This window comes from Chrysemys picta, chromosome 6 (genome assembly GCF_011386835.1).
Source record: "Chrysemys picta bellii isolate R12L10 chromosome 6, ASM1138683v2, whole genome shotgun sequence".
NCBI classification, from domain to species: domain Eukaryota; kingdom Metazoa; phylum Chordata; order Testudines; family Emydidae; genus Chrysemys; species Chrysemys picta.
Window position 1 is genome coordinate 6,173,882 of NC_088796.1, and position 22,286 is coordinate 6,196,167.

General features: G+C 42.0%; 1 protein-coding gene across 6 annotated transcripts in view; it reads left to right on the forward strand.

The window, feature by feature from the left end:
• KIAA1328 (KIAA1328 ortholog) overlaps positions 1–22,286 on the forward strand; it is a 262,488-nt gene that overhangs the window by 202,011 nt on the left and 38,191 nt on the right. For all 6 annotated transcript variants that reach the window (XR_010602080.1, XR_006174509.2, XM_065598669.1 and 3 more), the window contains one exon: positions 11,437–11,545. Coding sequence is in view for 4 of the 6 variants with exons in the window: in XM_065598669.1 (XP_065454741.1) it covers positions 11,437–11,545 (109 nt within the window). In the remaining 2 variants the exon portion in view is untranslated. The remainder of the gene's footprint in view (positions 1–11,436; positions 11,546–22,286) is intronic.

A 22,286-nucleotide genomic window follows, 5' to 3' on the forward strand; every position in this document is an offset into this window, starting at 1 on the left:
GGCTTTCATGTAATGTTGTGTGGCATGCTCAGCCCTTTCCCTTCTGTATAAGAATGGTAAAAACTAGAGATGGGGAAAAGTCCATGTAGGGCATCTAGTCCATACTTTCAGCCAGGGGCAAATTGTTCCCTACTGTGTGTTTTCCAGTGGTTTTTCAAACTTAGCTTTTTAGGGATTCGGGAGTTGAAAGTTTCATTTCACCTAAGGGAAGGCTAATACATTAATTAGTTAATATTTGCAAAGCATTTTGAAGATGTAAAGTGTTATATAAATGTGAACTATTATGAATATTCTTAAGGATTTATTTCCTGATTATCAGCTTAAATTTCCCATTGCTCACTTTCATTCCATTACTTCTTGGATCACCCTGAGGGTTTTCTCTTCATTCTAAGTATTTCCACGTCCAAAATCTTGTGGACTATCATATTCAGCCTATGTTAGTTGTTATTTGATCAAGCTGAATATATTTACTTACATTAATCTTTCTTCATAAATGAGTCCTTCCAGGCCCTTAACCATTTGCTAATATCATTCTGATACTTTAGTTACTCAAAACTGGATATAGTGTTCTATGTGCAGTTACACCAGTACCTTTTAAAGGACAGCTGTAACTTGTGCATGTGTGGCCCTGAACTATATTGGTTCTTTTGGGCTGCAAGTCAGCTTGCAAGCTTATGTCTAGTTTACTGTCTGCTATTGTTCCTTAGGTCTACGTACCTTCGTCCCACTGACTATCTGTTTTTTAATTATTCCCCCCGCCCTCCCCCCCCAATATTAGCTTTCATTTTTCCAGGTTGAATATTTCCTTCCCATAACTATCACCTCTCTATTGTTTCTCCATCCTTGAGGTATTTACGAACCTGCAATTGTAATTAAAGTGTAGTCTTTCAGGACCACCTCAGTTCTCCATGGCTCTTCATAAATAATTACCAGTAGTTTCAAAAGTTCATTAGGTAATTCCCTTTTGCCCTGGACTGTATGTACTTCAGATCCATGGATTTGTATGTATTAATTTTTTCTAAGACCTCCTTTTATCAGCCTTTTATCAACAAGTATTGTATATTAACAAGGTCTTCATTAGTTTCTAGTTTTCAATATGTCTTTTCTTTATTTTACCTACTAGAATGGATTTTAAAGTGTTCAGTAGCAACCATTTTAGAATCATCATTTTAATCTCTCCTCATTTATTAAGGGCTTACCTTCTTTCTAGAGATCCCTTTACCTCAATAGACCTGTGTTGCTTTTCTCCCGATATATTTATAATGTCCTTCTAGCTCACATTTATATTCATTTATTCGGGTTCTTCTTCAAGTACTTGCTCATGTCCATTCCATTGTAGGCGTGTGTGTTCGCCACATGCACGGGTGCCGGAAGTTTTTTCCCTCAGCGGTATCCATAGGAGACCAGCTCTGGTGCCCTCTGGAGTGGTGCGCGTATGCCGCGGTATAAGGGGTGCTGCCAGCTCCCCCCACCCTCGGCAAGCTTACTCCTCTCAACTGTGCCTAGGTGAGAACTTTCTGTATATAGTTGTTAGAAATTTGTTAGTTTTATAGTTCCCTTAGTGTAGACTTAGTGTTAGTTCGTTAGTCCCGAGTGGGACTTAGCCTAGCGGGCATGCCCCCGTCCCTGGGCTTCAAACTTTGGCTGTTGCAAGAAACCCATGTGAGTCAGTGATCCCCATAGAAGCTGTTTGAAGTGCTTAGGGGAAACCCACAGTGACAAGTGTCGCATTTGCAAGAGATTCAGACCTCCTAGCACCGCGGTCTCGGTGTGGAGCGTGCCGGCGGCACCACCCTCAGACCGGCGCCAATTCCCACCCACCACCCCAGAGAGCGGCAGAGGCACTCGGCACCTGGCAGTGCCGTCCATGCCAGAGGCCTTTCAGGCCACAAAGGACATTCTGTCCCTGCTAGTGCTGCCCACAGAGGTGCCCCGTCCCAGGGATAAACCTGCCTTGGGACCCTTCCAACAATCCCCATCAGTGTGCCACTGCTCCTTGCTGCAGGAGGGGCTCCGTCAGTGGTCGCCTGAGCAGCGCCAGCTGCCCCCAGACGCGGGTCGGCTTTCCTGCCAGAGTTCCTGGCGTCAGTCCCCGGACTCCAGGCAGCGTTCTACGGGCTCAAGGCGGTGATCGCCAGTGGGCTGGCACACACCCGCAGAGTCGCGGCACCAGTCCCCACTGCCTTGGTGCTGGGAGTGCGTGAGCCGCTCTCCCAGCTGCTCTCCAGAGGGTCGAGACACCAGTCCCCAGAGCCCTGTCACCGGTCGCCTGCCCGCCTCCTGACTCGGACGCGAAGTCAGAGCAGGTTCCCCAGGATCAGCCAGCCTCGGCTCAGGGTCCCATGGCAGAAACAGCAGAGTTGGTAGGCCTGCCTGTACCTGCCTCCTCCTCATCTTCACCTGATGAGACAATAGCGGGGCCCTCTCACCCAGTTCCCCAGGACGATGCCAAGGCTCACCAGGACCCCTGAAGAGGGTCGTCGCAAACCTAGGGCTGGAAGCCAAGGAGCTGGTGGAGCCCTCGGACTTACTGTTTGATGTACTGAGTGCAGCAGTCCCCGCCAAGGTGGCATTGCCAGTGCACGAGGGAGTGGTGAAAATCACTAAGACCCTGTGGCAGACACCTTCCTCACTGCCCCCCATCTCCAAGTGGGCAGAGCAAAAATACTACATCCCCTGTAAGGGGTATGAGTATCTTTATACCCATCCTGCCGTAAGCTCACTGGTTGTATCAGCAGCCAATGAGCACGAAAGACAGGGCCAACCGGGATCGACACCTAACAACAAGGAGGCAAAGAGGCTCGATCTCTTCGGTAGAAAAATTTATTCTACATCCAGCCTCCAGCTGAATGTGGCCAATCATAAGGCCTTGCTTGGCCACTGTGATTTTAATATCTGGCAGTTCATGGCCAAATTCTCAGACTCACTGCCAGGGGAACCCAGGAAAGAATTCCTGGCTATCCTCGATGAGGGCAAGGCGGTGGCTAGGACCCCTCTCCAAGCAGCCTCAGATGTAGCAGACTCTGTGGCATGAACCATGGCCTCGGCCATTTTGATAAGGTGAGCGTCCTGGTTGCAGTCGTCAGGCCTTTTGACAGAGGTTCAACAGGACCTCCATCCAGGACCTCCCATTCGATGGCCTGGCACTGTTCTCCGAGCAAACAGATAGTAAATGGCCAGGCCTGAAAGACTCTAGGGCTACTTTGCTCACTCTGGGCCTGTACATGCTGAGGCTGGCAGGGAAGCAGTTTAAACTGCAACAGATCCATAGGTTCGGGAACCAACCTTGGTCAGAGCCCTTCCGTAAGAAGGGCAAGGGCTATAAGCACCAGCAAGGCCACCAGCCAGCATCCTCTGCTCACTCGAGCTCCACCCGTAACCAACCGAGTGGGAAGCATTTTGAGGGTGCGCTCGAGGGTGACCTTCTAGCCTGTGTCCTGGATCCCGCTCTCCTGTTATTTTCCAACTTCCTGTCCCTCTTCCTCCCTGCCTGGGCCTCTATCACATCGGACCGGTGGGTCCTCAGCATAGTATCAGGAGGATATACCCTCCAGTTTATTTCTATCCCCCCCACCCCTCTCCCCATCCCTCTTCAGGGACCCTTCTCACAAGCATTTGCTGCAAGCCACTCGTTGAACTCTGGGCCTGCTGATAAAAGAACAAAAATCCACGTTAATCCCAGTCCAACGAATAGAGTTTATTGGGGCAGTACTCGACTCTACCCGATCCAGAATATTTCTACCAGAGGCCAGGTTCAGGGCAATGTCACATCTAATTGCCAGCGTCACCGCTCATCCGCTCACCATGGCCCGGGTCTGTCTCAGACTATTGGGGTCCCAGTCATGTGGAATCCCCTGCTTCTCACCTAAGATGCCTGCTGGAACTAAGAAGAGCTGTACCGGAAAAGGATTGGGCCCAGACTAAGAAAGAGTCTAGTCTGTGAAAGAAGCTTATTGGAACATCTCCGAGGGTGAGATTTACCTGTATTCAGTTTCTTAATGTATTAGGCTTAGACTTGCGTGTTTATTTTACTTGGTGACTTACTTTTTTCTGCCTGTTATTACTTGGAACCACTTAAATCCTACTTTTTATTCTTAATAAAATCAGTTTTGTGTATTATTGAATCCGGAGTAAGTGATTAATACGTGGGGGAGCAAACAGCGATGCATATCTCTCTATCAGAGTTATAGAGGGCGGACAATTTACGAGTTTACCCTGTATAAGCTTTATACAGAGTAAAAGGGATTTATTTGGGGTTTGGATCCCATTGGGAGCTGGGTGTCTGGGTGCTGGAGACAGGAGCACTTGCTAAGCTGTTTTCAATTAAGTCTGCAGCTTTGGGGGCATGGTTCAGACCCTGGGTCTGTGTTGTTGCAGGCTTGCAATATCTGGCTCAACAAGGCAGGGTTCTGGAGGTCCAAACTGGCTGAGAAAATGAGCTCAGAGGTAGTCTCAGCACATCAGGTAACAGTCCCAAGGGGGTCTCTGTGACCGAACCCATCACACTTACAAGCGGGAAGAATCTCAACTGGCCATCTGAACCACTCTGAACTTTGGACTCTGGCATAGTATGTTTGGGGTGTGAATGTGGAGTGAGTAAGGTTTGTTTTGTAATCAAAAAAGACCATTTACACTAGAGTATTATATACCAACACTGTGTCCGGTATCTGCCTGCTCCCCATCCCGTAGGGAGACCTCTATTGCGGGTCTAACATGTGGTAGAGAATGCAGAAAGAGGAGAGAGATTAAGGAGTGCCGGATTTCAAGACGGGGTCTTATAGTGTTGGGAAAGTCCGTATTTAAGACTAATAAGGGTAACTCCTTATTTGTAAAATTTGTAAAAAAAAAAAAAAAACATATAAGAAAAGAAAAGGCATGAAACAAAACCATGTGGTGGTGTTATAATAATGTTTAAAACACTGTTTAAGAAGAGAAGTCAAGGGGTGAAAGAGGCACCCCAATGGACTAAAGTTAAAGCCCCTTCTCTGTTAGAGAAGGAGATTATTGCATTTGGGACATGCCCTTGAATGGAAGGTGCAGTGGAACCGGATGTAATATTTGATATCTTAAAAAACACGTTTAAGAAATATGTACAGCTGTACAAGCCTAATGCCAGTAAAAAGCAAACGGCCGTAGCATGGCTGTTGTGGCAAGCTGTAAAGAAGGCAATTGCATGTGGGGGGGAGGTCTGTGGAAAGTTACAAACATGATAAGAGAATTTTAAAACTTGCCAGGAAAATTTGGAGCGGGAAATGAGGCAGGCACAGATAATGCAAACTCAGTTAAAACAGATGGGAAAACAAATAAAAAAATTTAAAAAAAGAACGATGGATTGAAAAAAGATTAAAGCAGACAAAAATAAATTAGACCATCAAGTAATAAAAATGAAGCAGTTAATTCAAAATTTAACTAAGAAAAAGGAAGAAGAGATGGGAAGCATTTCTCACAGTTGATGCCAGAAAACTATAGCAGCATTAAAAAAGAAAGTAAAAATACAGAAGCTGTGTGTCCAAAAAAAAAAAAAATTGTTTTTATTTGAATTCCAGTAATATTTGGTATGAAAAGGATCTGCGAGGGGGTCAAGAGTAAAGGGAATTTGACCAACCACGAGAAGGACTTTATACTAAGTTTAAAAAAAAAATAAGAAACTGCCTGGGAAAGCCTAAGCCAGAAAAGCCTGTAAGTAGTAATAGAATGAAGATCAACCATTAAGAATGCAGCAGGGAAAATACAGTCAGAGCAAATATAGATAATTCCTGCGAGTTCGTCAGACTTACAGTTGATGGTAAAGTCATTAGGCCCAGTAAATATAAAAAAAATTAGCTACATGGCTAGTACAGTGGGCAGAGTTAGGAGGAACAGAAAATTTAAACATAAGTAAAATTTATAGGTTAATCAGGGCAGCTACCACTGGAGAGATTAGACAGGCAGTAGATCGAGCGAAAAATTCTTTGGACAGGCAGCCAGAAGCACACCAACTAATACCATGATTTATTATGCTGTTAGAAAAAGAGAGAGGTCAAAGACCCATAAAGGTGTTATCCAGTGCAGATTACATAAAGCCTGAAAATTCACCCAGAAATTACTTGTTAAGAAAAATAATATTAAAATTATTGGCTGAAAAAATACAACCGGTGACTAATCCCAGGGTGAAGGTCGCCGGACATGTCGCAGTTAATTCTTTGATGGCAGTTGATTTGAATCCGAGGGAATGAGGGATGAGAAGTTAACTGTTATGGATGCACTGGAGCACTGGATAGTATGCCAACAAATAATAGAAGGGGAAAGCCGGGTAAAAGAATTAAAACCCAAAGGACCTTTTATTAAAGCAATAACATATTCAAATGAGAGTGTTTATAAATCAGAATACCGTAAAAAAAAAAAAAAGGCCATGGTAAAGGACAAAACACCCCACCCCAAGGAGGTAGAAGGTGGAATAATCAAAATAAGCCCCAGAAAAAAAGGAAATATAATTTGAAATATCGCTTGGAGGTATTTGAAATTAAGGGAAGTAGATATAAATAAGTAAAATGGAAAATGTACTAATAAATAATCAAAAAAATGCAAAGACAAAAGGTAGAGAGTGGGGTAGTAAAAACAATTGTGTTGTGTGTGTTATATTTTAGAAAGAAAAAAATAATACCGGAGCTTGAGCGAAGATAAAAAGGTTAGTGTAAGTATTTAAAATATGGAATAATGGCCATGGATTCAGTATTAAGAATCCTCATAATTCAAAAAGGATATAAATCTGGCTTTTGGCTTTTGTTTTTTAAATATTGAAAAAAATTAGGGGTACATAAATATATATATGAAAGCACCTCTAGAATAAAGGTATAAATAAAAAAAATACATTCGACTGTTCGTGTGACAAAATGAAAAAAAACCAGAAAAAATATACATTTTAATCCACAATGGCCAAATATTAATTTTTTTTAAAAATTAGCAATTTCTCATTGGTATTATATTTTTAAAGAATGGTCTCCTAGTGTCACAGCTGTTCTATATTTTATGCTACATCCTATTGTAATATTATTTGCATTAATAATTTTGTTAACCTTTATTATGCTATGTTTATACTGCCGAATAAAAAAGCAAGAAGTTTTGGAGCAAGTGATATATAAAATTTAATTGCTTGCAAAATTATAAAGTAATACAATAATTAATGGCATTAATCAGGTCTCAAGAGGGGGAATGTGTGTGTGTGTGTGTGTGTGTGTGTGTGTGTGTGTACACACACACACACACACACACACACACACACACACACACACACACACACATCAATATACATTGTGATTCATATATCCATGTAATATGTTATAGGTCATTGAGGCCTGGTATGAATGACGCATGCTTGACATAAATATGTGCTGGCAACCAAAGCAAGAACTTAAGGTCAAGGACTATTAGAACTGTTTGTGCAAAAACAATCTTGTTATGTTCTGAGAAAAATACGGAAAATCAGCAGAAAAGGAAACAACACCAGCTGGACTAATATAAAATTGTATAAGCATTGGATGAAATGGCACACCTGGGATCATGGCGGCCTGCACAGAATTGTCTCTTTAAAATTGTGTGAGTAAAAGGCCTAATAAACAAAGGCAAAAAACTGATGATGCAACAAAATGAACTACAATGACTTCTGGTTCTCTGTAATTTTTCTTTTTCAGTGCAGTTAGTCTAATATGCCTTGAATGCAGCAGTGGCAGCAGATTCACATGGCTATGATGTAGCCACAGTGGTTTGTAGAATGGACTTCCATCTTGAGCAGTCCCTTGCAAGTTTTCTTCCTTCGGCAAGAGTCTATACAGAAGGATGTAGGCTTCCTAAATCCCTCAAAACTGCATTTTCCAACCTCATTCATAGTCAGCCTCATGCTTCACTTCCTTTGACCTCAGCTCTATAAGCCTTCTGTAAAACCGTATCTTCTTCTGCACATTGGACATGCACCATTGCAGTCATCTTGTTCTCAACTGGTGCAAGGCTGTAAATTGACAGGATCATCTTAACTTCTCCTTGTTTGTGACAAAATCAAACCAAATGTTAAGAATACATCATAATTTTTTACAGTGAAATCTGTTTAGTTTCCTCTCCTCAGCTGTTTTTAATGGCCATGTTTCTGCCCCATATAATAGTCATCATCACTTGCTCCTTGGATGCTTGTATCTTAGTTGTCACACAGACATCCCACAGCCCAAGCAGATGTGCTTTGAAGTGCTGAAATGCCATTGATATGAGACTGATCCAATGTGTGACTTCCTTTGGATATAAACCCTCCTGCTGTCAACCAGATAGATAAAGCTATTCAGCCATTTACTGTCCTTGTCATCTACATGCAGTGCTGGCAGGTCATTGGTTTCCATTTTATAGGAGGTATGTCTGTATAGCTTTGGTTTTATCACCATTGATCTTAAATCCCATAGATTCTGCAGTTTTTAAGAGCTCTTCCAGCATTAGCTGTAGTTGGTCAGTAGTCTCTCCAAGTAAGTTAATGTCTTCCTCATATTTGAGATGAATCTGTAAATCTCACATGTTCGACTTTGGCCTCAATCGGTTTTGTCATCAGACAGTCTATTACAACCTTAAATAAAGTAGGTGAGAGAACTCATTCCTTGGTGTACTCCTGATTTTACTGAAAACCAGTTTGTAATACAACTGTTGACCTCATACAGCTAAGCGTACCGCAATACAGTTCCTCCACTAAGCACACTAAATCCGCAGGCACTGCAAACTGGCATGGTAGTATCCACAGGGCTGATTGATTGATTGGAGCCAAAGGCAGCTATAAATGCAATGTTAACTTCCTCTTGTCGCTCTAGTCGTTTTTCAATAACATTCTACAGAACGTATATAGCATGGATTGTAAATCGACCTGTATGGAAACCGCACTGGTTTTCTCTCATTTTTGGGTTGATACAATATTTCAGTCAGTTCAGTAGAATGATCATAAACACCTTCTCTGGGACTGACAGTGGTGATATTCCCCTATAATTTGAGCAAGCTGATTGCTTTCCTTTTTGAAAAAGGAATGATGCAGCCCCTTTTCCAATATTCTGGAATGTGGCAGGTTTCCTAAACTTTTAAGAGAACTATGGAGCCAGTGAACTAAATCCAAGCTTCCATTCTTTAACAGTTCTGGTGAAATATTGTCAAGAGCAGGTACTTTATCATTTCATAACTGTTTGACTACAGGCATCACTATCCTTGTTATGCAGTGAGACTAAAATGCTTCAACCTTCTCCTACACTGAGATATTAATACTTTCTCCCACATTCATTGGGTTTCAGTGTTACTTTCTCAAAATCTAATACTCTTGTGCCACTATTCTGTGAAGTTTTTCTTCTTGTCTGCTGATTCACATGATTTGTTTTCTCATGTTTGATTTTCAAGCCTACTAATTGTGCATAGGTTTGGAGATCATTTGTTTCAGCATGCATGTCTCTATGGGTATGGGATAGCTATTTGGTGCCATCTGCAAAGTCAGAGTTCTCTAACTTCTGTGTGGAAGTCGATTGTATGTCCCTGTTCTGCGGTCTTAACAATGCTTTCTGGGACTGACATAGAAGAGGTTTGATATTTGACATACCTTGGTGGAACAGCTGGAGAGATTAAAGCCAGAATCATGAAAGCCAGACATGCCTTTGTAGCTCTAAAGCCAAGTTAGAGAAATAGAAATCTTGCCCTTCAAACTAAACTTCGAATATTTAACACAATTGTAAAGTCAGTCTTACTATATGGTACTGAAACTTGGAGGCTTATTAAGACCTTACTCTCTAAACTCCACGTTTTTATAAATAGTTGCCTTAGACAAATCCTTAATATCAGGTAGTCAGAAGAAATCACAAAGAACTCTGGAGGAGGATGAAACAGAAACGGATAGGACAGGAAATTATGGAACAAAAATAGAGATGGCTAGGACATACATGAAGGAGAGACAGGTATTGAGCTGAAACTACCAGGACAAGAAATGATGAGATAGACTAAGGATAACCTGGGACGACACGGTAGAAGCAAAAGTGAAAGCTATCAGAATGACATTGGAAGACACCAAGACTGCAGCAGTAGACCAGCAAAGATGGAAGGCAGTGATGAAGGCCCTATTTCCGCATGGAATAGAAAGGCATTCTAAATATGTTTTATTCAACAAGGGCAAGCAAGAGGTCCCCAGTCTTTTTTTGTGGATGCACCTTTGGCCAGGGATAGTGGTCCCAAGTTGCTAGAGGCACCTGGTTAACATGCATTGCCATGGTAATTTTAAGAATTCCTTGAGCAGTAATTATCTGTTTGTTCTTTCCACTCAATGCTAACACACAGTGTAGTAGAGTGAAGCTGGAGGAACTTTATTCTTTTTTAAGCCACCACCAAAACACTAATTCAATTGTTCTTACGATAGGACTTGATTGTGTGTGTGTGTGTGTGTGTGTATTTGAACCCTCAGTATATTTTCAAATAACGTTGAGTCTCACTGGCATCCAGAAAACTATGGAAATTTAGTATTAGCTGAAATCCGTCATTGATTTCTCACTATGATTTCAGTATACATGACAGGGAATATTACCAATTGTTCAGAAAGCTCTAAGATACTTAGGCACAATGCTGATGATACTTAATAGTCAAGCTTCTAATTTTTGCTGGCACTTGGTTGTCACACATTTAATGTTCGATTAGGTAGTGTTTAGTGATGAGAGCAGGGGAGTGGCACTCAGAATGTACAGGAATTGCCATACTGGATTAGACCAGTGGTCCATCTAGTCCAATAGCCTGTCATGTATATTCCTAGCTCTGCCACCGACTTTCTGTGCAGCCTCAGACAAGTCACTTAACTTAAATTTGCCCATTTAGAAATCATCCTTACCCGTAATCCTTACCAACTTCTCACAGCACCTTTGTGCCATTAATCATTGTTTGTGGTGCTCTAATGAAAGGCATTGCAGCAAGCTAAGCGCAAAATGTTATTACTTTTTTGGGAGGGAAGGAGAGAGGGACAGACCAAGAGTTTTGGGGTTTTGGATTCATATATTCTTATGGTGATACTTAAAGAAGTTACATTTCCCTTGGAGAAGACAAGGGAAATGTAACTTCTTGTGGAAGCTCATGAGAGCTGCAGCTTTAAACTAAAATTGGTACGGTGGACATTCCAAGCCATGATGGCAATGGAAGTCTGTCAAACTTTGGAAACATGGTAGTAATGTACAGACTGCAATTGATGGCATATTATGAAAATATCATTCAGCATGATCCTGAAATGTATTCTGTTCACAGCACCTGTCAACCGGTAACACATCCTTTGGTTGCGGTCTCACTGTATATACAGTACCCTGAAGAGTGGCACAACTTTGGGGCCTTGTGTTATGTAATAATGCAAACAGTGAAGGAGCTGTCCAAAACTTTCGAGCCTCTAATACCCAGCTTGATTGCCTCTTTTCCTTTCCACAGGGACAGCGTCAGGATCTAGAAAGGATGCAGCTACATCTCCTGTACTGACAGGCAGCAGAAAAGAGCTTGTAACCACAGCCACATCACCAATCCAGCATGACACATCACGGTAAGCTGCTGGGTAATCTCTGGTTTAAGATTCTGCAAAGGCAACCATCATATTCCCCAAGATGCAGTGAAGTGGCTGAGTTTCTGTGATATTTCATGTTAACGCGAGCTGGATAATATAAACTAAAAACTGCCATGTCCTTTGACATTTATAGTAAGCCTTAAATTGCTTGTTAGAATAAGAAAAGCAGGAATATGCCAAGTTCTAACATTTAAATTTTACTTAGATTTTGAACGGAAAGTATTTTAAGTTCCAAGTCCTGACACATTAAATACATTTGTAAATAGTTTAAAGGGATGGCATTAACCCTGGTTTGGTTTTAAATCCACTTGAAGATTTTAATCCCCCTCCCCCTCATATTTTCCCCCATATTTTATCAAATGACATTTCTTTTAAAATATTTTGTACGAATGATATTTTATGTTTAATGACAAGCTACAAAATCACATTAAGTCAGCAATTTCTGGTGATACTATACATCAGCTATGCAGGCTTTGGGAGAGCAGCATTATTGCTCTTATTCCAAAGAAGAAAGCAGAATTGTTGTTACCCTTATTGGACTGAAAAACAACTTTGCCTTTTTGAGGGATTACAATTCTAGTCATGAGTATTTAAAAAAAAAAAAACCACCATGACCCCGCCCTTACACTTTGTGTCAACAAAATCTTTAGTTAAACTAGTTGAGTCAGTGTATGGTAATATAGGATTATACAATGTTATAGAATACTAGTTTGATTGCTCTGTGCAACTGGTGACTAAAATATAGGACACAGTTCACAAGAAGAGTTACAAATTACTTGAAGAAACTAAAGGGCTTGGCAGTTGAATCAGGGTTTAATATTTTTTTTTAACCCAATGGACCAAGTTCTCTATCATCCCTACATTCTTGGCAGAGGCTGGCAGTTTATTTCTATCTTCTGAGGAAACTTGTGATATATAATAGGCGAAAAACCATTATTAATATTACAAATTTGTACTTATTTCAGTAACATAAACAACATTTGTTTCTTTTGAAAAAAAAAAAAAAAGGATGATATTTCTGGAAGGATATAAAACCTAGATAGATGGAAGCGTTCTGTTTTCCACAACTACATGTTTAAACAAACAAAAAAGCACAAAATTGCAATAAAGCATTATCTTCAGAAGCCAGCATTGTCTAATGATGAGTGTCTGTGAGATATTGTTGGGTATTTTCTAGTGACAGTTTAGAAACAAGGCTGAAACTCCCCTACAAGCAAAGAGGAGAAGGTGTAAGAAAACTGTAGAAATCAAGTCATACAGAAAAAGGAATCTGATTGAAAAAAAAACAGAAAGCCCATACTAACCGCATGGGAGCATAAAATAATCATTGAGATATAACATTAAAAATCGTCACATACAGGAAGTGATCAGTCAAATACATCTGATTAGTCAATCGTCATATTAGGGAATAAAAAAATCTGACAAATTCCAGGCTTCTCGATGATCTTTCCTTTTCTCTCTCTCTGTTGGTACTGTGTGTAAGTGTAATTGACCAGGTTAAACAGCCATGTTGTGCTTTTCCTTACTCATGGGCTTCTCTAATTGAAAATGGTAAGTGGACAAGTGTTTCTGTGGAGGCCTAAAGCTGATCTTATTCTTCATCAAAAAACCTGCATGCATAGTCTAAATTTATCACTGAATGATTACAAGCTCACTAAATTAATCAATATTGAGAATTATAGCTCTTTTGTGCCACTAAAGTTAAGGGTCTGTCAGCATGTTTTTTATAATCCACAATTTGGGAGATTAAGTTTAACTACAACAGTTTTCTTGGGACTGAAACTTGCTGTACAAAGCCTGAGCCTAGGAACATATTTAATTAATCTGCAGTAGATGTAATCTAATTACTTTTCACTATTTAAACTAATAGGGGCTAGATTCAGTTCAGGTTTATGCCAGCCCTAACTAGCAGAAATCCTGCCATAGAGCAGCAGCAGTAGAAAATCTGCCAAGAACAAGGTGTTAGAAAGCAGTAGAAATCTGCCAGTGAGGGGCACAAAGGTGCTAGCACAGAAAGTGAGGGACGCTGGTTGGATAAGTAGGCCTGGCTAGGGTGGCTAGAAGATGTGCTGGTTCTGTAGCCTCTCTTGGCGGTGTTCCAGTGGAGCCCTCATTGGGTGTTAAATCTACCTCTCCTGAGAAGACAGAGTGCTACTACCTCCTGCCTTCACTGTGAATGAATCACCCCTGGGGCAAAAAGGGTGGAGTAAAACTGGCTGTAGGTGTTAGAAATAGAGGTGTTGTGTTTTGAGATGCTTAGTAGTCTTAATTCTAGATGCCCAAGATTTGTCTTCCAGAATGAACATTAATAAGCTACTTTTAAGGGGTATTAGATGGACCCTATTTCGGTATCTGAGATATTGACATTGGAAAGTAGCTCACATGCATGCCTGCCTGCCATGACACAGCATGGTGTGTGAATTTTAAACTACTTGCAAGTCAGATGTCTGCATCTGTGCAAATGTCACAGCAGGTATGGGAAGCTTTTCCATTGCATATCCTGAAGTTTTTAAACCCTGGTTGATGCAGGCTCGGCTTTCATTGCAAACCCATAACCAAGGTTCAGGTTGGGCAGACTCTAACAAAGGGCTAGTAGCCTTATTGGAAGAAGAGTGAACCCTGTTCCTGTCCTAAGAGCATAATTTCTTTGCCTGCTATAGAGTATCATCCTCTCAGGTGGCCAGGAGTGATTGCAGAATCTGTTCACCCCCCTCACTCCCTTCTTGTTTTCCAGAGGCAAGACAGTATTTTTGGCTGTGACCTACAAGGAAATGTCAGTAGGGAAGGAAGCCTTGAAATAGAGACTATGACCTTTTTAAACCTCATATCACAATCCTAATTTTACATTTCCCACTAAGGTGTTGTCTACACTACACAAGTTTTGTTGATGCATGTTACGCCAACAATCAAAAACTAGTATAATTACATAGCTTGTGCATAGTCACACAATGCTCCTTCTGTCGGCAGGGCGCATCGCAGTTGGTGCTCTAGCATCAACAGAGAGAACAGTGCACTGTGGGTAGTTATCCCACTGTGCTATTCGCCACCTTCTGCAGCTAAGAGTTGTGGGAAGGCAGAATGGATCACAGTGTATCATGGGTGTGTGCTCAATGTCCCGTGATGCAGTTTTTTCCATCCCATAAAATCATAGAAATTTAGGGTTGGAAGAGACCTCAGGAGGTCATCTAGTCCAACCCCTGCTCAAAGCAGGACCCAACACCAACTAAATCATCCCAGCCAGGGCTTTGTCAAGCCGGACCTTAAAAACATCTAAGGGTGCAGATTCCACCACCTTTCTAGGTAACCCATTCCAGTGCTTCACAACCCTCCTAGTGAAATAATTTTTCCTAATATCCAACCTAAACCTCCCCCGCTGCAACTTGAGACCATTACTTCTTGTTCTGTCATCTGCCACCACTGAGAGCAGCCGAGCTCCATCCTCTTTGGAAACCCCCTTCAGGTAGTTGAAGGCTGCTATCAAATCCCCCCTCACTCTTCTCTTCTGCAGACTAAGTAAGTCCAGTTCCCTCAGCTTCTCCTAAGTCAGGTACCCTAGGCCCCTAATCATTTTCATTGCCCTCCACTGGACTCTCCAGATGTGGCCTCACCAGTGCCGAATAGAAGGTGTCCAGGCTGATTCCCCACTCTGGCACTTTCAGTGCAGAAGGTGGGGGCCCGCAAGGATTTTAAAAATTAATACTGGCCACTCCAGGCTGGTAGTAAACTCCCAACATTACAGCTTCTCTCTGACCTTGGATGGGTAGATGCTGCCACCACCCAAGCGCAGAACCCCTTTGAGAACCCAGGAAGGCGCACTTGGGAATTCCTTCCTGTGGGTATCCTCAAGCCCTTTCACCCTCTCTCCAGGGAAGAGCTGAGAAAGAAAAGAAAAAGAAATCAGCTGTTACCACCAGCTAATTAAACAACATCTTTGGAACTTAGGCTTTTGCTAGATTTTAAAAAAGCAATTCCAAAAATTAAGCATCCAAAAATAGCTTTCTTGTGGGTTAGTTTAAAGGTTTCAAGCAAACAAAAGCATCTGGGGTTAGCACAGAGGAGTCCACAAACCTTAAAAAATAAACAGAAATAAACCTAATCGCATCTATTTAAACATGCCCTGTCCAATGATTTCTTCTAGGTATGGAAGATGAATTTTTATACCTGGTTCAAGCTTTATGCAGGAATCCTGCTTATAGCATTGCTGCTCCGTGTCTCCTTCTCCGGAGAACAACAGAGGAAGGGAAAGTTTCTTTCCCAATTTTTAAAAAGTTCTACCTTCCCATTGGCTCTTTTGGTCAGGTGCCCACTTTTTATTTTCTTTACCTGGGGAACTTTTTAACCCTTTACAGGTAAAGCAAGTAGAGAACAGCTACTAAGAGGGATTTTACAGCTTACTGGCTGGCTGGGTGTCCATCAAAGGGAGCTACCTCCCCACACTTCATTTATCACAGAGGGGAATAATCACGTCCCTCGATCTGCTGGCAGTGCTCCTACTAATACAGCCCAATATGTCATTAGCCTTCTTGTCAGGAAGGGCACACTGTTGACTGATATCCAACTTCTCGTCCACTGTAATCTCCAGATCCTTTTCTGCAGAACTGCCACTTAGCCAGTCGGATCTCAGCCTGTAGCAGTGCATAGGATTCTTCGGTCCTCAGTGCAGGACTCTGCACTTGTCCTTGTTGAACCTCATCAGATTTCTTTTGGTGCAATCCTCCAATTTGTCTAGACCACTCTGGACCCTATCCCTACCCTCCAGTGTATCTACCTCTCTCCCCAGCTTAGTGTCATCTGCAAACTTGCTGAGAATGCAATCCACCCATCATCCAGATCATTAATGAAGATGTTAAATAAAACCGGCCCCAGGAATGACCCCTGGGGTACTCCGCTTGATACCAGCTGCCAACTAGACATCGAGCCGTTGATCACTACCCATTGAGCCCGATGATCTAGCCAGCTTTCTATCCACCTCATAGTTCATTCATCCAATCCATACTTTCTTAACTTGCTGGCAAGAATACTGTGGGAGACCGTATCAAAAGCTTTGCTAATGTCAGGATATATCACGTCCACCACTTTTCCCATATTCACAGAGCCAGTTATCTCATCATAGAAGACTATCAGGTTGGTCAGGCATGACTTGCCCTTGGTGAATCCATGTTGATTGTTCCTGATCACCTTCCTCTCCTCCATCATTCCACGGGCTTCTGACTGTGTTTCGCGACATTTTTCTATTACCCTTGTTTACTGTGCACCTGCCATCTCTGTCCGAAAGGATGGATCCTGCACTGCTTTCTATTTTTGTGGTCACTGTTATGAAAACATCAGGTCTGGTCATGCAGTGTATAATGAGCACCCAATCTGAACTGGAATCAGAAGTCCCTGACCTGCTGTGTGATGTGGGGAAAAACATCAGGTTATTTTTGGCACTCACAGAGCAGTTGCACACGGTGGACTGTTGCTTTTGGGCTTGGGAAACAAGCACTGAGTGGTGGGATCGCATCATTCTGCAGGTTTGGGATGAGGAGCAGTGGCTGCAGAACTTTTGGATGCGGAAAGGCATCTTGCTGGCACTGTGTGCAGAGCTCTCCCCGGCACTGGACACCAAAATGAGATTTGTCCTCTCGGTGGAGAAGCGCATGGCAATTGCTGTGTGGAAGCTAGCAACTCCAGACTGCTACCGGTCGGTCACGAATCAGTTTGAAATCAGGTAGTCCACTGCTGGGACTGCATTAATGCAAGTGTGCAGAGCCATTAATCGCATCCTCCTACGAAGGACTGTGACTCTTGGCAATGTGCATGAAATAGTGGATGGCTTTGCAGCAATGGGATTCCCTAACTGTGGCGGGATGCTTGATTGCATGTATATCCCAGATTTGGCCTCGGACCATCTTGCGACAGAGTACATTAATAGAAAGGGTTACTTCTCTATGGTATTGCAGGCACTTGTGGTCCTGCAATTAAAAAAAAGGTCCTGACTCGCAGTACCACCAGACGACTCTGCCGTGTGTTCTACATAGTCTTTCAACTCGACCTCCTTGTCCATGACTTCATTCTCGGGGTTGAGTCCACTGTCTCCAGCCTCGCCAAAGTATCCACGGGGCTCTTGGCAGTGGAGGTGGAGTCACCGCTGAGGATGGTGTCAAGCTCCTTATAGAAGCGGCAGGTCTTTGGCCCAGCACAGAGTGGTGGTTTGACTCCCTTGCCTTCTGGTACGCCCAACTGAGCTACTTTATCTTCACATGGCACTGATGTGTGTCCCGTTCATAGCCCTTATCCAACATGCCATGAGAAATCTGACTATAGCTATCAAAGTTCTTACGGCTGGAGCAGAACTGGGAGTGCACGGCCTCTTCCCACAGTGCCAGCAAATCCAGCAACTCAGGTGGGCTCCAAGCAGCAGAGCGTTTTCTGTATGGAGCCGCCATAGTCAGCTGGGAAGATGCACTGTGAGCTCTCCACGCTGACTTCTGTCAACAAAACTGTAGTGTAGACAAGGCTTAAGTGAAGGGATTCAAGAAGGTTCTACAGTAACTAGGCCTCAGCTCTGATATAACAGACCTCTGATCTGAGCAAAACAAATGGCCTGTTGCAAAATACGGATATAATGGTTATAAGTGAAAATATAAAGTCAGACACTTTCCTCAGACACACCAGTTGTGCAGCTAGCTCTGTGCAGAAAACTCCTTCATCCACACAGATCCCCACTGAAGCCTTTGGGGCCACTGTGAAGGCTCAGGGGTGTCTCCCCAGGCAGATGCAGTGTCGGGGCCTGACTTGGTGAGGCCTAAGACTGTGCCGACCAGTCAAACCCCAAAAGAAGCTAGGAGGTTTTGAACAGAATCAGAGTCTTTCTCTCTCATGGCAACTAAGTAACATTATTTCTGCTGAGTTTAGGTACAGTCAGATGAATTTAAGAGATTGGGTGATAACCTGGAGGTTTAGTATTAATCCTAAATTTTCTAGCTGCAGCTTTAAATCAGGCCTTTAATGCTAACTGAATGTATGTTTTTGGAGTTGAGTTCCTTTTAAATCACTTTTATTTCAATGTCTAAAAGTTCCTGCAACGTGTATATTAAATAACAACCCATCTATACTCTTATCAGTTAGACCACAAAGGCCTTTTGGAATTTTACCAACAGATTACATTGTGTTAATTTGTGTTTGGGAGGATTTTAAAAACAGAATTACTTACCCATTTGCCCAACACATCTCACATGAGGAAGATGAGTATTCAGGGACATTGCAGCAAATTAATATTTGATGTCAAATGTAATGCACAGAGTATTTTTAACAGTGCACATTGGCATGCTCTACAGTCAATCCATTATACTGAATACTTATAAATAAAACACTGATGTGAGAAAGCATTAACTTTGCATATACAGTAGCTGCTTTTGAGATGCAAGTGCCATGGATGCCTAAATGTGTTTATGCTCTTAAAATGTTATTCTGTGCTAAGTTCTTCCTTCTATAGAGATCTTGTAGAAGCAAAAACTTCTGAAGGAAAGGAAATGTTTTTTTCCTGGTATCAGACACAATTTAAGATTCAAAAGGAGAAAAAACATCTTGCACTCCATGCCTAACTTACAAACATTTTAAGGAATTAAGAGGGTGTGTGGAGAGGGGCGGTGAATGACGTGGCGAACATGATAGGAGACAAGTTTTCTCTGTTCCCCGAGGAGAGCTAACAGCACGAAAAGTCCAATATAGTTGCATATGCGAGTGATAAAACCAGACGTTGGCAAATTAATCTCTCTTATTCACAGTGTAGGCTGTTAATTGTTCTCTCTGCTGGCTGTCGATATAATGTGAAATTTTCATTCCCCATTCAAGATGGAAAAAGTTGTGGCTGAAAATGTTAACATTTGCATTTTTATTTGTTGATTTATTTAAAGGACAGCCTCTCTTACAGCAATCCATCATTCAGTGACACCCCAAATATGAATAATGTATTGTAGACTTGCGGTTACAATGTGTAATAAGTGCCAGAGACAGTAGAAGAATGTTAACTATGTTGCAAATGTAATATTTATCGACTCATAGTTTATTGCTTTCGAGGTTCAATAATACTGGCCATAGGACATTAATATCACTTATCTTGATTTTAGTTGGGCACCTCTGTATGTAGAAATAACCCATCTATTTCATGCTTACAAAATAAATGTGAAAATTACAACACTTTGTAAGTAGTACATTGTGGTTTACTTTACTTAGAGCTTGCAGTGCTTCTTTTCTGCCATCTCATTTATTTGTATCCACATTAATCCCAACCCAATCAGTCGACCCAGATGGTAAGCACCTTGACACTCTTTATTCAGGGGCCTTATGGAATGGATGAACTATGTTGAAACACAAATTCTGACCTGGACTAGATTTGGACCATGTTTCTACTTCTGTTTCAAAGCAGTTGGAAAAGGGGCCATAAGTGAATTTTCTGTTGCATTTGCCTGAAAAGGCAATGGCTGAGATTGTAATGCTGATAACTTGCCTCTTGATAATGCATGCATACAAAATCTGTCTTTTATCGAATCATAGAGATGGAAAAATCTGATTAGGTCAAGAATTTGTATGGTGTAAAATTATGTTTGGGGACACTAGGGGGGTGTTAATTTTAAAAAATCAGGCAAAGGAACCAAGCGCTTTTGGAAGGTTGGCATTGGAAAGTTTTCAAAACCAAAATGTTCCTGGTTTAATAGGTAAAGAGAAAAAATGAACTGATTTTTGCAACATCTTAGAGATGCTGCTGTAGCAAACTGATATGCATCATCAGTTGCATCTTCAGTATTTGCACCACCATGCTGCTTCTGAAAATGATGGAGACAGGGGGAAGACCACTCCACATCTGCAGTGTTTATTAGTGTGGCTAAAATCTTTAAACTCCCCAGGCCAGATAAACGTAGACGAGAACCTAAAATTGGAATAAGAAAACAAGTTAAACACTGGGAGATTTGTGACCTGGGACTGAAAACAGCCTTCATCCTAGGAAACATACTCTTGGGAGACCCTGGAATTGGGTTTAACCATGAAAATGCCATGCTTAATTATATTTAATGCTGTAGTCACCAGCTTAATTGTGAAATGGTATTAGGTACATATACCTGAGGTTATCGAATTTCAAACATGAACAGAGACTTTATTATTTTTGTTATGAGTACAGAGAACACTTGCTTGCACCAAAGGGTCCTGACAACTGCTTGGTGATGGCAGTTTTGTTGTGTCCATTGCAGACAACGAAAATCACACTAGGAAATTCTGACTCCCAGTGCAAAAGGATTAATGTTAATTAGTAACTGTCGGCTGTAATTGTCACCCTCATCAAAATGCAGAATTATGTATTTCTTAGTTATAAATAACCTTTCTAATTGTACTTGATGTATGCCAGTTTAATCAAAAAGTACACTGGCAAACAGGCAGATATTTGCATTAATCTAGCACTGGATCGTCAAGTTTTTTTGATCGTCTTTTATTCCAAACTTGACTAGTTGGGGGAGGACTATTACAGCTGCATATTCCTTAAACGTTTTCCACCTATTCAGCTGTGTGGATCTGACAGGATTGTATATTAAAATGAGGGGAAATGTCTTTTGGGATTGTTCCATGCAACAGAAACCTTGTCAATTTTTGAAGTAGCTGGCAAGGTTTCCATCACTCAGTGGTGTGACAATAAGTTGATTATGGTTTGAAAGTAATAATAAGCAAAGGAAAGTAGAGTATAAATAATATTACAAAGCTGACTTAACCCTTTAGGTCTGCTTCTTAAGATGACACCATTCTTATGCACTGAATATTTCTTGCACTGGCCTTTCCTACTCGCACCAAATCCCATGTTAGGTCAAAGGTGAAAGTGGTTTCAGTCTACTTCCCATTTGTGTGTGTAACCAAACCACTAGAGACTTAGAACAATGAAACAAAGAGAAGTACTCCCTGTCCTCTGGCTCCTCTCCATGTTCTACTCTCCCCCATCATCAAAAAGCCCCATTCCTAAGCAACGGCTGCCTCTCCAGTTACTGTCCCATCTTTCTTCTTTCCTTCACTGCCTTTTCTGGCTCAAGTTCCTCTCCTCCAATGGCATTCTGGATCCTCACTCACTTCACTCTACTGAAACTGCTCTCATCTAGGTTTCTCGCAGTCTCTTCTTGGACAAATCTTAAGGCCGCTACTCCATCCTCCTCCTCCTCGACCTCTCCGCTGCTCTGGCATTGTCAATCATACCCTCTTTCGCTACACCTCATCCTTCTTTGGCTGCTTATGACAGTGTCCTCTCTCGGTTCTCCTAGCACAGTGGCCACTCCTTCGTTATTGCTTGGTGGATCCTCCATGCTTTTTTCAATTGCATTCTGTCATCTTGCATTTAGAGGGCCAGCAGTGAAAGATTGTGCAGGAGGAGCTCAAGCTAAATATCACTCATGTTCACAGGTCTGTGAAAGATGCTCCTATCAGAGGGAGGAGATTTTGCCCCTACGGTCTGGCTGTACTCCTGAGAGAGCCTACTCTTCCTCCCCCATTTAGATGGGTAGCAAGGGCCCTTGGGATCTGCAGCTATTAGGTGATGCCCAAAAGAGAGTGTGTCCCCTGCCTATTCCGGTCTGGACTCACTGCTCCTGCCATCCTTACAGGAGAAGTGCTCTAACTTTGTAATAAAAATAATTTGCCATCGATAGCAATACCTTTCCCAAGGAAATTTGTTGGGAGGGGAGATTGCTGACCTGGTGATGCA